Source organism: Lethenteron reissneri, chromosome 50, assembly GCF_015708825.2.
Source record: "Lethenteron reissneri isolate LAM-NWPU_2019-01 chromosome 50, ASM1570882v1, whole genome shotgun sequence".
Classification (NCBI taxonomy): domain Eukaryota; kingdom Metazoa; phylum Chordata; class Hyperoartia; order Petromyzontiformes; family Petromyzontidae; genus Lethenteron; species Lethenteron reissneri.
This window is the reverse complement of record NC_083828.1, coordinates 7,930,691-7,946,403: the sequence shown is the minus strand read 5'-3', so window position 1 is coordinate 7,946,403 and position 15,713 is coordinate 7,930,691. Positions and strand designations below refer to the sequence as shown.

The 15,713-nt window shown below is 51.3% G+C and overlaps 1 protein-coding gene across 1 annotated transcript in view; it reads left to right on the top strand.

Annotated features, from left to right (window-relative positions):
• Window positions 1-554: 554 nt before the first annotated feature.
• Window positions 555-15,713, top strand: part of LOC133355023 (potassium/sodium hyperpolarization-activated cyclic nucleotide-gated channel 1-like) — an 84,441-nt gene continuing 69,282 nt past the window's right edge. The window contains 3 exon segments of the mRNA XM_061572278.1: window positions 555-818; window positions 821-925; window positions 927-943. Of these exon segments, the coding sequence (XP_061428262.1) occupies window positions 555-818; window positions 821-925; window positions 927-943 (386 nt within the window).

Below are 15,713 nucleotides of genomic sequence, written 5' to 3'. Positions count from 1 at the left end.
CAGACTCGCAATGGATAGGCTGCCACACGCAATGCGCAGACGCCTCTACAGCCTGCCCCAGCATCTGTGCCCCCGTGCCAGCCTCATTGACTGCGACGACGAACACACGAACAGCAGCCAGAACGAGCACCAGCAGCAGTCATCCAACGCGGCCGATCAACAGGGAGGTCTTTGCCCGAGCATCGGAGGGAGTGGCGGTGGCGGTGGTGGTGGCGGCGGCGGTGGTGGCAGACTCATTCGACTACGGACTCTTGCTTCGTCCACATCTCCCTCGAGCACCGGCGGTGGTGGTGGTGGTGGTGCGGCAACCACCGCCACACAACAACAACAATCGCGAACACGATCTCGCCGGGAGTTGAGTCTTGCCGAGACGAGGACGAGACCAGAGTTCTGGTGGCCAAGTGCAGTCCCAACGGCGACTGCGCGCAGAGTCGCGAGAGCCTCGCGTCCGTGGAGACCAACTTCGGCAGCTGTCGATTCCTCGAGGACTCGGCACCGCAGGAATCATCCGACTCCAACAACGCGACCACCATCCGCTTCGCCCGGACGGGGCCATGAAAAGGTCTGTCGAAGCGACGTCAACAGCAGAGCGTTGGTGGCTCACGAAAGGACGACTCTTATCTTCGGAGCAGCAGCAGCAGCAGCGGAAGGATTGTCTCGTCGTGGGGGCAGCGGTGCCAGCGTCGGCGGCTCGAGTCTTTGCTCAAGCGGAGGACGGAGGGCCGGGCGCGAACCTCGGTTCGACCTCCGCGGCGGGGGAAGACGTGGACCAGACTGGCAGTCAGAGCAGCTTCATGCACCGGCAGTTCAGCGCTGATGATGCTGCCCGGCGGTTCACAAATTCTCGCTGAGGATGTTCGGCAGCCAGAAGGCGGTGGAGAAGGAGCAGGAGGGGTCAAGGTTGGCCGGATTCTGGATCATCCACACCATACAGCGACTTCAGGTAGAGTCGGCACGGTGGCGGTTGGTGGCGGAGGTGGTTGTTGTGGTGGTGGAGGAGGTTGTGGTGGTTGTGGTGGCGGTTGTTGGCGGTGGAGGAGGTGTGTGTTGTGGTGGTGGAGGAGGTGGTTTGTGGTGGTGGGTGTTGGTGGGTGATTGTGGAGGTGAGGGTGATTGTGGAGGTGGTGATTGTGGAGGTGGTAATTGTTGTTGAGGTGGTGATTGTTTGTGGTGGTGGTGGTGATTGTGGAGATTGTGGTGATTGTGGTGTGGTGCTGGTGGTGATTGTTGTGGTGGTGATTGTGGAGGTGGTGATTTTGTAAGTGGTAATTGTTGTTGAGGTGGTGATTGTTGTGGTGGTGGTGATTTTGTAGTTGGTGATTATGGTCGTGGTGGTGATTGTAGTGGAGGTGCTTGTGGAGGTTGGGATTGTAGTGGTGACTGCTGGTGGTGGTGCTTGTGATGATGGTGGTGGTTGGTTGTGCTGCTGGTGATTGTGGTGATGGTAGTTCTGTTATTGCTATTTCTGCTGCTGGTGGTTGTAGATGATTGTAATGATGCTGTTGGTGATTGTTGTAGGATGGTGGTGGTCCAGAAGATGCCAGTGGTGGTGCTGGTAGTGATGGGGATAGTGAGGACTGGTGGTTGATTGTGATGTTGGTAGTCATGGTGGTAGTGATTTGTGGTTGGTAATAGTGGTTGTGCCGATGTTGTTGCTGTTGGTGATGGTGGCGAATGTGATGCTGGTGAGTGGTGGTGGTTGTGGTGGTGGTATAGTGTTTGTGGTGTTGTTGCTTGCTGGTGATGGTGGCGACTGTGATGCTGGTGAGTGGTGGTGGTTGTGGTGGTGTTAAGAGTGGTTGTGGTTGCTTGCTGCTGGTGATGGTGGCGAATGTGATGCTGGTGAGTGGTGGTGGTGGTAAAAGTGTGTGTGGTGTTGTTGCTGCTGGTGATGGTGATGGTGCGACTGTGGTGCCGGGAGTGGTGGTGGTGGTGGTTGGGGTGGGTGGTGGTGATCCGGGCTCTTTTGCGTTGTTGCGAGGCAAGACTTGGCGTTTGGTGGATCACGTGCAGATTGAGCGTAACCTCTGAACCCCGCCCGCTGGGTGCATGGCAAGGTGACGGGGGATTAGCCTTGTTGACCGTACGGCAAGTCGGTTTCGCGTGATCGGGCCTTTCTTTGAAGCCGTTCTCCCCCTTTACTGGGCATCTGTGTAAAAGAGCTTCATAGCTCATCGGATTTCTCCGGTACAATACAGATTTCCGTATGCGATGCGATGGGGTTCCTCCGGGTTTTCCCCCGACAAGGAGCTGAACTCTGATGAACATATTTAACCGGCCAACCATCCCAATGTAGCAGGACACCTTCCCGTGGAAATAGAGAGTCTTGAGACTCAGTGTTGCTCTCCTCGGTAAGTCGGGGCCAATGTTATTAAGTCGTAAATAGATTTATGCACTTATCAACCTCCAGGGAGGGGGGGGGGGCTCGGTGGGGATGGCTTTTTGTCTGACTTAATGAAATCAGGCTACGTGTGTATTATTAACACACTGCTTTGGTCTGTTAACACAATAATCTCGACATTCACGCAACTTGACCGATGTGCGTTTAAGCGACATTAGCTTGGAGGAGCTGAACTTACGGGGGTAGTTACGATAACTTAAGCCGGTAAGTTGCGAACGAGTGGTGGTGGGTGGTGTAACGATACGTGGAATGTCGATTGTTAACAATTCTTAAGACTCAAACGATGGAGGCATTACGAATCGATGTGTGTTTTTTTTAATTTCTGTAAATTCTTATTCTGGTGCGATTATATAAACGTTGAGGTTAACGTGGTGCAAAAAAATGAGCCTATCCTGAAGTTTACGCGCTGTTATAGGCGACTCATTTAAGGCTGAGTGGATCTAGAGGAATTGCCGGATGAGGCCCGAGGGTTGTCACTGGCCGCCGACGTTCAGCCAACTCGTTAATATCGATCCGAGGCTGCCGGGAACGCATTAAATACGAATACCGAACGAAGATTCCATCCGGCATGGACTTCAACAGACGGTTCGGGGCAAGTGCCGTTGGCAGGGCGCCTGTTAAGAACCGGCACGGCACACGAGGGGGAGGGGGGCTGGGTGGTGGTACGACCCCGCTCCCGGCCGCCTTTGTCTCCCAAATGATGATGTTTACACACCGGAGCCAGATACTCATTTGAGCGGAGTCCCAGGGTCCGTTCCAGTTGAGCTGAGTCACTAATGTCACTGCCACCCCCCTCCCCCCCCATAGCCACGCACTGTAATCCACCCTGGCCCCCCCCCCTCACCACCCTGCCCCCCCCCCCTCACCACCCCCCCCCCGCAAGTAAATCGGGTCGGAGTCGTGGGGGTTCGCGCTGCAGGCTCCCTGTGGGCCGTGACAACGCAGTGCCCCCCCCCCCCATACACACACACACGGACCCCCCTCTCTTCTATCCCCCCCATTTCCCTTGTCCAGCCCCCCCCACCCACGGCCCTCCCACCGCCCTCCCCTCTCCCCCCCCCCCCTCTCCCCCCCCTACCCCCCCCCTTTCCCTTGTCCAGCCCCCACCCACAACAACCTCTCGCTTCTCCCCCCCCCCATTCTCCTTGTCCAGCCCCCCCCCACCCACGGCCCCTCCCACAGCCCACCCCCTCTCCCCCACCCCCCATTCCCCTTGTCCAGCCACCCCCCCCCCACACGTTCGCCCCCCCCCACTTCCCCTTGTCCAGCCCCCCCCACCCACCCACCACACTCTCGCTCTCACACACGCGGTATTTTTAAGACTCGCAATGTCAACGACGGAATCGTCGTCTCGCCGCTAAAACATTGATGATGCACGGTGGAGGGTAGCGGAGGCGGCGGCGCTGATGATGGATGATGCGCGCGCGTGCGTGCGCGTGCGTGCGTTGTGGCGGGAGCGGTGGCGCAACGGTTAGCGCAGCGCGCTACGTAACCCGGGCCACACCGGTTCCGATTCCCGCTCACAGTCAACAACAACAGTGACCTTTATTCATGGGTGCTCGCTAACGGCACTTGCCCCAACAGTCTGCTAAGGCTATATGGGGGTCTTTGCCTTTGTGAGTGAGTGAGGTGTGCCTGTGTGAGTTGAGGGGGAGCGGTGGTGTAGCGGTTAGCGCACTGCGCTATGAACCCGGCGACCCGAGTTCGATTCCCGCTCACGGCCAACACCGGTGACGATTATTTGAACCGGTCTTGGGCCTCCCCTAGGTCGACTCAGCCTCAAATGAGTACCTGGTGTGGTGTGTTAAGATCACCACTGGGGAGACAAAGGCGGCCGGGCGTGGTGCTAGCCACCCACCCTCGTATGCCGTGGCGGCCTTCATAGGTGCGCGCTAACAGCACTTGCCCCAACAGTCTGAGGGGGAGCGGTAGCGTAGTGGTTAGCGCTACGCTGCGCCACGGAACCCGGTGACCCGAGTTCGATTCCCGCTCAAGGTCACCAACACCGCTGACGATTTATCTGAACCGGTCCTGGGCCTCCCCATCGTTATCCTCAGATATTTGAGTAAGCGGTGCGGTGTGTAAACCATCGCCGCGCGGGGAGACAAAGGCTGCCGGGCGTGGCGTTGGCCACCCACCTCCGCTTGTGTTACTCGCTAACAGCACTTGCCCCAACAGTCTGTTGAGGTGGTGGACATGGAGCGGTGGTGCATCGCTTAGCGCACCGCGCTAGCCGCAGCGTTTGTGTTATCCCATCCTTCAAAGATCCGTCCCTCCTTCCACGTAAAACAATTTAATTTGGTTTATTTTTTACACATCACTTCAGCCTCACGGCTTTTTCTTTTTTGCTTTAAAAAATACGTATTCATTTACTTCTGAGCACGCACAATTTCAGCAAGCAATTAGTTCGTTTCGATTTAAAGCTTTCGTGACGGCAGGGATTCATCTTCTTGTTTCTTTCGGTAAAGTCACGTAGAATGGAAACGAAACGTCGTTGGAAATTATTCTATTCATGTTTATTTTTTATTACTTTTACTTACTTCAATTCTCCGTGACTTACCGAAAGAACAAGAAGAACAATTAGTTCGTGTCCAAACTTGCAAAACTCTGGGACCGGTCTCCGACATTCAGTAGTAGCTCATCAGCAACAGCAGAGCCGTGCTCTGCTTGCAGCAAATGATGTCGAACGGCCAGACGTTCATCGGCAAAGACTCTCTCACTCTCCCGTGAGACATCGCTCCGAGATCTAAGCAGAGTCCTACAACACAGCGCACAGAATAATGAATCGTCAGTTTGACGTTGCAACGCGCGCGTGTTGAACTTTCTTTCGCAGCCGCGCGTATCCAACGGTGCCAATCGAGCGTGCTCTGTGTCTCTCCGCATTCATCTCGCTGCTTGTGATCTCCACAAGCACGGGCGACGTTTAATAATGAGCGGCACTAACCAGTGTGGTGAAGTATGGTCAACACCCATGCCCCCCCCCTTCTCCCCCCGGGGCGAACGCCGAAATCCCGGCGGAGGGGGAAGGACTTTCATCCAGCAGTGGATCGCACAGAAGGAATTTGCATAACGAATGGGGGGGGGAGGGAGGGGAGGGGGAGGGGGAGATTTTCTGGTCCTTCGGCAGAGGTCGCAAACGGGTTTTGATTCCTTACCCGTACCCTGCCGCACCAGGGTCGCAAATGGGTACCCGTACCCGTACCCGGCCGTGTACAGGTACCCGTTCCCTACCCGTACCCTACCCGAAATGAGTGACAAACGGCTACTCACCAGTGACTCACAGCCTACCCATACCCGTACCCGGCCGCACCAGTCTCGGAAACGGCTACCCGTACCCAGCCGGGTACGGGTACCCGTTCCCTACCCGTACCCTACCCGAAATGAGCGACAAACGGCTACTCACCAGTGACTCACGGCCTACCCGTACCCGTACCCGGCCGCACCATGGTCGGAAACGGCTACCCGTACCCGGCCGGGTACGGGTAGCCGGGTATCGGGTAGGGTACGGGTATCGGGTACCCGGTTGCGACCTCTGTCCTTGGGACAATCCTGCCCGAGCCGGGATGAGCCGCGGTGACGCAAGGCGGAGGAGGCCGCCGCCTTGGCGAGGGAGGAGCCACGAGACGGGGTCTGGGGCGGCTCCCCCCCTCCCCTCCCCGACCCTGATGCGCTTCGTCCGGAACGCACGGAACCACTTTGACGTCTCTCCCAGCGGCACTGGATGTTTGAGATGTTCCATGCGGGGGGCGGGGGGGCGGGGGCGGGGGGTGGGGGGAGAGGCACTCGACGGTTGACCTTGGGTGATCATGATTGTGATGCGGGGCGGTATGATTATGATAATAACGATGATGATGATGATGATTATTGAGTGTCCAGTATGATTATGATGATAACGATGATGATGATGATGATTGAGTGTCCGACAGGATTATGATGATAACGATGATGATGATTAAGTGTTCAGTATGATTATGATGATAACGATGATCATGATGATTGATTGTCCGACAGGATTATGATGATAACGATGATGATGATGATTATTGAGTGTCCGGTATGATTATGATGATAACGATGATGATGATTATTGAGTGTCCAGTATGATTATGATGATAACGATGATGATGATGATGAGTCCGGTATGATTATGATGATAACGATGATGATGATTAAGTGTCCGACAGGATTATGATGATAACGATGAGTAAGTGATGATGGTTATGATGATGAAATAATGATGATTATGGTGATGAATGCAGTAACATTGGTTGCTGACGGTAAGTGTGTATCCAGTGGGTGATGATGACGATGATGATGACCCAATTTCGACTCCCGCTCACAGCCTAACATCGGTCACGAATATCTGAACCGGTCCTGGGACTCCCCTAGGTCGACTTAGCCACAATTGAGTACCTGGAACGATGTGTAAAAACATCAGCACTGGGGGGGGGGGGAGAGACAAAGACAGCCGGGCGTGGTGCTGGCCACACCCCCCCCCCTCATCGTGCCTGGCGCAAGTTCTCGCGAACAGCACTTTCCCCTACATTCTCTCGAAGGCTATACGGGGGATCTTTGCCCGTGTGTTGTACGTGTGTATCTCGTGCGCGACCCTTCGCGTTGTTAATCGCAACAATAACGATCACGATCACACACTGCCACAGCGCCCGAGCGAGGCGAGCCCCCGTTGCCAAGGGTTTGCTGAGCGGACACACATCGACGGCGCGACTTGTGGCAATGCGGGGAGACGGAACGAGGATGGGGGGTGCGCGTCTTCCCCGATCGCCGCGGTCGGATACGCGTCTATGGGTCTCTGTGTTAGTCTATGGGTCTCTGTGTTAGTCTATGGGTCTCTGTGTTTGTTAGTCTATGGGTCTCTATGTGTGTCTATGGGTCTCTATGTGTGTCTATGGGTCTCTATGTGTGTCTATGGGTCTCTGTGTTAGTCTATGGGTCTCTGTGTTATTAGTCCATGGGTCTTTGTGTTAGTCTATGGGTCTCTATGTTAGTCTATGGGTCTCTGTGTTAGTCTATGGGTCTCTGTGTTATTAGTCCATGGGTCTTTTGTTAGTCTATGGGTCTCTATGTTAGTCTATGGGTCTCTGTGTTAGTCTATGGGTCTCTGTGTTAGTCTATGGGTCTCTATGTGTGTCTATGGGTCTCTATGTTAGTTAGTCTATGGGTCTCTGTGTGTGTCTATGGGTCTCTGTGTTAGTTAGTCTATGGGTCTCTGTGTTAGTCTATGGGTCTCTGTGTTAGTCTATGGGTCTCTGTGTTAGTCTATAGGTCTCTATGTGTTCTATGGGTCTCTATGTTAGTTAGTCTATGGGTCTCTGTGTGTGTCTATGGGTCTCTGTATTAGTTAGTCTATGGGTCTCTGTGTTAGTTAGTCTATGGGTCTCTGTGTTAGTCTATGGGTCTCTGTGTTAGTTAGTCTATGGGTCTCTGTGTTAGTCTATGGGTCTCTGTGTTAGCCTATGGGTCTCTATGTGTGTCTATGGGTCTCTGTGTGTGTCTATGGGTCTCTGTGTTAGTTAGTCTATGGGTCTCTGTGTTAGTCTATGGGTCTCTGTGTTAGTTAGTCTATGGGTCTCTATGTTAGTCTATGGGTCTCTATGTGTGTCTATGGGTCTCTGTGTTAGTTAGTCTATGGGTCTCTGTGTTAGTCTATGGGTCTCTATGTTAGTCTATGGGTCTCTATGTTAGTCTATGGGTCTCTATGTGTGTCTATGGGTCTCTGTGTTAGTTAGTCTATGGGTCTCTGTGTTAGTCTATGGGTCTCTATGTGTGTCTATGAGTCTCTATGTTAGTTAGTCTATGGGTCTCTGTGTGTGTCTATGGGTCTCTGTGTTAGTTAGTCTATGGGTCTCTGTGTTAGTCTATGGGTCTCTGTGTTAGTCTATGGGTCTCTGTGTTAGTCTATGGGTCTCTGTGTTAGTTAGTCTATGGATCTCTGTGTTAGTCTATGGGTCTCTGTGTTAGTTCGTCTATGGGTCTCTATGTTAGTCTATGGGTCTCTACGTGAGTCTATGGGTCTCTATGTTAGTCTATGGGTCTCTATGTTAGTCTATAGGTCTCTGTGTTAGTTAGTCTATTTGTCTCTGTGTTAGTCTATGGGTCTCTGTGTTAGTTAGTCTATGGATCTCTGTGTTTGTCTATGGGTCTCTATGTTAATCTATGGGTCTCTGTGTTAGTCTATGGGTCTCTGTGTTAGTCTATGGGTCTCTATGTTAGTCTATGGGTCTCTGTGTTAGTCTATGAGTCTCTGTGTTAGTTTATGGGTATCTCTGTGTTTGTCTATGGGTCTCTATGTTAGTCTATGGGTCTCTGTGTTAGTCTATGGATCTCTGTGTTTGTCTATGGGTCTCTATGTTAATCTATGGGTCTCTGTGTTAGTCTATGGGTCTCTATGTTAGTCTATGGGTCTCTATGTTAGTCTATTAGTCTATGGGTCTCTGTGTTAGTTAGTCTATGGGTCTCTATGTTAGTCTATGGGTCTCTGTGTTAGTCTATGGGTCTTTGGAGTGGGTCTTTGTCTATGTATATATAGTGATACATCTTCTAGTTCTCGTAATTACAAGCGTGCTCCAGTACGTTTCTTACATTGAGAACTCACATCTTTGTTTTGAAGACTTCGCTCGACTTTCCATTCGTTGCACGCTTCTCATTTTCTCCCACGATGCCCATGCCTCTGATCCAAATATCACAGCAGGTAGCGTGCCTTCATATCAATAACAACAACAACAACAAACAACAACCCGAACAAATGAAATATCTTCCTCGGACAAACGCCTTCTGTTGGACGGCGTTTCAGAACCTCGATCCGTCCGCGCGGCAATTCTTCCATGCGTTTGCTCGTCTTGCTGGCAAATCGAGACCGTGGCGTGAGCATGTGTGTGTATGTGTGTGTCTGTGTGTGTATGTGTGTGTATGTGGGTGTGTGTGTGGTGTGTGTGTGTGTGTATGTGTGTGTGTGGGTGTGTGTGGGTGTGTGTCTGTGTGTGGGTGTGTGTGTGTATGTGTGTGTGGGGTGTGTGTATATGTGTGTCTGTGTGTGTGCATGTGTGTGTATGTGGGAGCAGTGGTGTAGCGGTTTTCACGCTGTGCTGCGAACCCGGCGACCCGGGTTCGATTCCCTCTCACGGCCCACCCCGGTGACGATTATCTGAACCGCTCCTGGGCCTCCCCTAGGTCGACTCAAACTAAAATGAGTACCTGGTGTGGCGCGTAGGGAGACAAAGGCGGCCGGGCGTGATGTTGGCCACCCACCCCCTCGTGTGCCGTGCCGGCCTTTATAGGTGCTCGCTAACAGCACTTGCCACGACGGTCTGTTAAGGCTAGACGGGGGATCTTTGTCTTTGTATGTACGTGGAACTTCTTTCGCACGGGTACGTAACCGAACCGTCGCTCTGCGCGTCACTCACGGAGCTGAATAACAAAGAAGCCTCCTGAATCGATGAGATCGTGTTTTCCCGTGACAAGGGATGGAGACCTCCTTTACCAGTGGCAAAATATAGTAGTAGGTTTTTACCCTTTAGACTGGTACAAAACTGACACCTTTATACAAGGCATCATGTTTGCAATGACCACAACACAAGCAGTCAAAATGCTAACAAAAATAAATAATGGTAATGATATGCACTGTCCTTGAAGTTGATTGGTCCACACCCGAGACAGCTTTCCTTAGGGCCTAGTCTCCATTAGTGTTGGACCAGATGACGCCAAAAGGCGTACAATTCAAAAACAGTGTAAATGCTTTCCCCGAGCTCTCAATACTCTGATAGTGCACTGTTTTTGAGTTTTACGCCTTTTGGCGTCATCTGGTCCAACACCAATGGAGACTAGGCTCTAAGAAAAGCTGTCTCGGGTGTGGACCAATCAACTTCAAGGACAGTGCATATCATTACCATTATTTATTTTTGTTTGCATTTTGACTGCTTGTGTTGTGGTTATTGCAAACATGATGCCTTGTATAAAGGTGTCAGTTTTGTACCAGTTTAAAGGGTAAAAACCTACTACTAAGGCAGGGGTCGGGAACTTTTTGACTGGGAGAGCCATAAAAGCCAAATATTTCTAAATATATTGCATTCAGAGCCATATAGTATTTTTGTAACGTATAATAAATTAAATGTGTCTTACTTTTAATGCGACTTCTGGTGCTGCATGGTTTTGCTGATGGCCTTGTAGTCTGGTTCGTACGTGGTGAGGTTGAGCTTCATGCAGGCGTTGAGGCCCCGTGACCCGTGAAATGTATCTTCAAAACTAATTTCTGTTTACTTTAAAATGACACAGTATTATTAAGCAATATCACAAGTATTTTAAAATCAGTTCCAAACTGATTTATTCATTTTATTTTTTTCAACTGGAAATTATCTAGGAGCCATATGCCGTCACCGGAAGAGCCATATATGGCTCGCGAGCCATAGGTTCCCGACCGCTGTACTAAGGGATGGAGACTTGATCTCTCTCATGGAGCAAGGCACACAAAGACAAAGAATCCCCCCATCCCTTCCTCCCCCCGTATAGCCTCAACAGACTGTTGGGGCAAGTGCTGGGGGGGGGGGAGGTGTGAGTGGTCAGCATCACGCTCGTCAGCCCTTGTTGCCTATGTAACGGGTTCCGGAGACACTTGAATAGGTAACTTCTTTATTACAATACAACACTCCAACAGTCCTGATACTCTGTTACAGCCTAGGTACACAGCCTAGCTACACAGCCTAGATACTCTACTCTGGCTACGCTCTGGACTCGCCCGCACAAGGTCGTAGCGTCGGGAGTTCCAGAGTCCCAGCACTCGCTCTCGCAGCATCCCAAGGTCTTCAGATGGCTGGTCGTGGGTCTTGGGTCTTGAGTTACAACTGGGGCCGATCGTCCAGGGAGCTCTCCTTTTATGCCTGGTCTAACGAGGGGTGGGGCCGTGTGCGCCACCAGACATCCCACAGATCACACACAGCCCCCCCCCCCCCCCATTGGCGGCGCCCAGGGGATTAAGCGCCTGGGAACTCAACGCCTGACGCCCAGAGGCTTAAGCGTCTGGACCCCCTGGGAACCCAGCGCCTGGCGCCCAGAGGCTTAAGCGTCTGGACTCGCCTGGGATCCCAGAGCCCCCAGCAGCCCCTCCCTTCTTATGTCACTACACCTACACACCGTGACAGGTGCTCATTTGAGGCTGAGTTGACCTAGGGGGGGAGGGAGGGAGGAGGAGGAGGGCGATGATCGCTGCCACCGATGTTCGGTGGCCGTGAGCCATCGATGGAACTCGGGTCGCCGGGTTCGTTAGCGCAGTGCGCCAACCGCGGCGCCACCGCTCCCTCGGTAGAACCGTGGGGAGAGCCTTGGCATGGACGGGAACTCTCCGATAGCCATCGTTGTTGTTGTCGTTGTTGTTGTCGTTGTTGTTGTTGTCGTTGTTGTTGGTGGTGGTTGTTGGTGGTGGTGTCGTGTTTGTCACGTGTCCCACGCGTTTCTCTCTGGGCTGTTCGTCTTCTTCTTGTCGTAGTCGTCGTACACCAATGCCGATGTGGATGGCCCAGCGGCGAATTACGGTTTCACATTCAGGTGCTGCCTCATCCCAGATGACCGCAACGTGGCGATTGGCTGCAAATACAAATAACTTGTATTTAAGAACTTGCATCTTGGGATCCCTGCCTCACTTGATGCAGAAAATCTGGCTGTGACGGTAACCACCTGATGACGGAGACTTGTGTTGCCTCCGAAACGTCGTGATTTTTATTATTTTATTTTTATTAATTAGATTTTTTACCTACGTGACTTTACCGAAAAAAACACTAAGAGTATTGGCTGCAGGGTCCGTTCTGGATGACACCGCAGCCGCGCTCTGCTGGAGAATGTAAAATGTTCCGTTTGTGCGTCCGGGGTATCTGTGTAGTGGGTTCGAATTAGGTGCACACACACGCAGCTTGGAGGCAACACTATTTATTAAACGGTAAGTAACATAACGCTGTACATGAGGTGGTGACCACCTTCCTCAACTCACTAACACTCTGGAACGCGACACAGACTGGACCAGGCAGGCAACGGCCTGCCTGGCCCAGGACGACGACTCGGGACTTGACGACCGATGATGTCTTCACTTCGGAGTACAGTACAACAGCCTCGCTCTGCGTTCACACCACGCTTATATCTGCTTTGGCGTGGCTGGTTCTGTCCAGGCCACGCTTCCCTTCCCAGGCCACGCCTCCCTTCCCCCACCTCTGGGAAGGTCCGAATCCCTCCACCACGTGACCCCCCAGGCACCACCTTGGGGGCCCAGCCCTCGTACGGGCCGACACAGTAGTGAGCGTTCTATGTCACTACATCTGTAGAGACTGAGTCGGGATTCCACCACCCCTGCTACCGCTCTCCGCCTTTGGCATGCGATTAACTGCCCTTCACAATCCTGTGTGCCTATGTGCGTGTCTCTTTCTGTTTGTCTCTGTGTGAGTCTTCTCTCTCTCTCTGCTTGTGTGTGTCTCCCTGTCTGTGTTTTGTCTCTTTCTGTTTGTCTCTGTGTGAGTCTCTCTCTCTCTCTCTGCTTGTGTGTGTCTCCCTGTCTTGTGTCTCTCTCTGTTTGTCTCTGTGTGTGTGTCTCTCTCTCTCTCTGCTCTGTGTGTTTCCGTGTCTGTGTTTGTATCTCTCTCAAATGTAGCAATCTTTGGAAGAACGTAATCAACCAGGTGGAGTGTTGACTGTGATGTTGGCCAACTCTCTGTGTTGTATTACATTCTATTTCCAACTTTTTGGTTCTTTCGGTAAAGTCACGTAGACTTTACTGAAAGAACCAAGAAGATGAATCCCTGCAGTTACGAAAGCTTTAAATCGAAATTCTATTTCCAAGTTTACTATGTTTGTTTTCTCATTCATTTGTACCTGCTGATGGTTGCTTGTGCTGCAAGCGAAACGTCGTATTCTATTATTATTTAATTTAATTTCTTTCTACGTGACTTTACCGAAAGCACCAAAGAGTTATTCCCGCGGTCACGAAAGCTTCGAATCGAATCAATGTCGCAGTCGCCCCATGCTGCACGCGATCGTCAAATACGCGACGCGCTGAGCAATTGGCGCGGTTGGCTGCGTACGGTGCGAAGGAAGTTTGCACCGTACGTACATGCAATTAGCGTTGTCTGCGTCACGCGGAACACGTGTGCGCACACAGAGACACACACGCGGGACACGTGCACACAGACACACACACACACACTTAGATCGCAATCTTAATTGGAATCGGCTCTCTCTAAATTAAGGCCCAATGGAAGTGGCTGTGGCCTGGCTGGAGCTTCGTGTTATCAGGACTGTCATCTCGAAATAGCACTCGTTGTTGTTGTTGTTGAGAATGTGTGTGGTGTCTTTGTCTGTGGGGAGCGGTGGCGTAGTGGTTAGCGCACCGCGCTATGAACCCGGGTGACCTGACTTTGTGCGATTCCCGCTCACGGCTAACATCAAAGAGGGATATTTAAACCGTTCCTGTGCCTTCCCCTACCCCCGCAGTTCCACTCAGCCTTAAAATGAGTACCTAGTGCGCTGTGTAAACATCAGCACTGGGGAGACAAAGGCGGCCGGCCATGTATCCGGCCGCTTCCAGCTTCTTGCGCGTGACGACCTTCACACGTGCTTCAGCAAGAGCACTTTGCCAAAAGAGCCCGTGTAGGCTCCAAGGGGGGCCCTCTTTGTCTTTGTGCGTACGATCGCAGTGTGCAACAATGGGAAACAATGACGGATGAACCGAGCAGAGGAATTTCTCTCACTTGATATACAGCTATCGTGCTGTGACGGTTCCACCTGAAGACGGAGGCTTGTGTTGCCTCCGAAACGTCGTGATTTTTATTTTATTTTTATTAATTTTAATTTTTTACCTACGTGACTTTACTGAAAAAACCCTAAGAATAGGACGCCTCTGATTGGGTTGAAAAATGTAATAGGAAATACGGAAGACGTGTTAAGATGTTCGAACGCCAAGCAGATGCCTATTGCAAGGGGTCGAGACTCCGTGAACCAGAGAGCGCGTTTATTTGCATGGTTTTTGTTGTTGTTGTTGTCACAAGCAATGCAGAGCTGATGCCTCGCAATCGGGGTGTTTCTATTCGCTGCTTGAATATCTTCAACATCTCCTGTTTGTCTTGCCAGGCGGGTCAACGCCTAATCTTATAGTTCTTTCATCATTCTGATACTGGCCAAAAAGGTCCCGTAGATGCCTCTGATTGGGGTCACCCAAGGTCAAATGCTACGTCTCATACGCGCCGTGGAATATAACACCCGCGCGTATGTCGATGCGCATTCCAATTTACAAACTGCGCGGCTACAAGCAGCGGCACCAGCAGAGCCGTTTTGTCGCTCCACTGCTGGATGAGAGGCGCGGGGTCGAGGGGGGGGGGTGGTGGGGGTTGTTTCACCACTCGTGACCTCGCTGGCGAATGCGGATGGTGTAGTCTGTAAGTAATAATTTTAAGTGATTATTTAGTCGATTGAGACAAAAAATGATCTTAGTCATCAGAATGTAAACCATCATTGTCATCCGGGTTTCGCTCTTTGGATCATCATCAGCAGCAGCAGCCGTCATTGTCGTCTCATCATCATCATCGTCATCAACATCATCATCAACATCATCAACAACATCATCAACATCATCATCAACATCAACAACATCATCAACATCATCAACATGAAATGTATATGGTGATATCGTCATCACCAACATTCACCTTCACCGGATCATCAGCAGTGGCACTGCTAGCCTAACCACCACCACAGCATCATCATCATCATCAGCCGGTGTAAGCATCATAGTCAACCATGTTGATTATATCATCATCGTCATCACACAATCATTGCATCATCATCATCATCAACCACTTTGACTATATCATCGTCATCATCCACATTCATTGCATCATCATCGACATCATCAACCACTGTGACGATATCATCGTCATCATCCACATTCATTGCATCATCATCATCAACCACTTTTACTATATCATCATCATCATCCACATTCATTGCATCATCATCATCATCAACCACTTTGACTATATCATCGTCATCATCCACATTCATTACATCATCATCATCGTCACCAACCACGTTGACTGTATCGTCATCATCCACATTCATTGCATCATCATCATCAACCACTTTTACTATCATCATCATCATCCACATTCATTGCATCATCATCATCATCAACCACTTTGACTATATCATCGTCATCATCCACATTCATTACATCATCATCATCGTCACTAACCACGTTGACTGCATCGTCATCATCCACATTCATTGCATCATCATCATCGTCACCAACCACATCGTGATCATC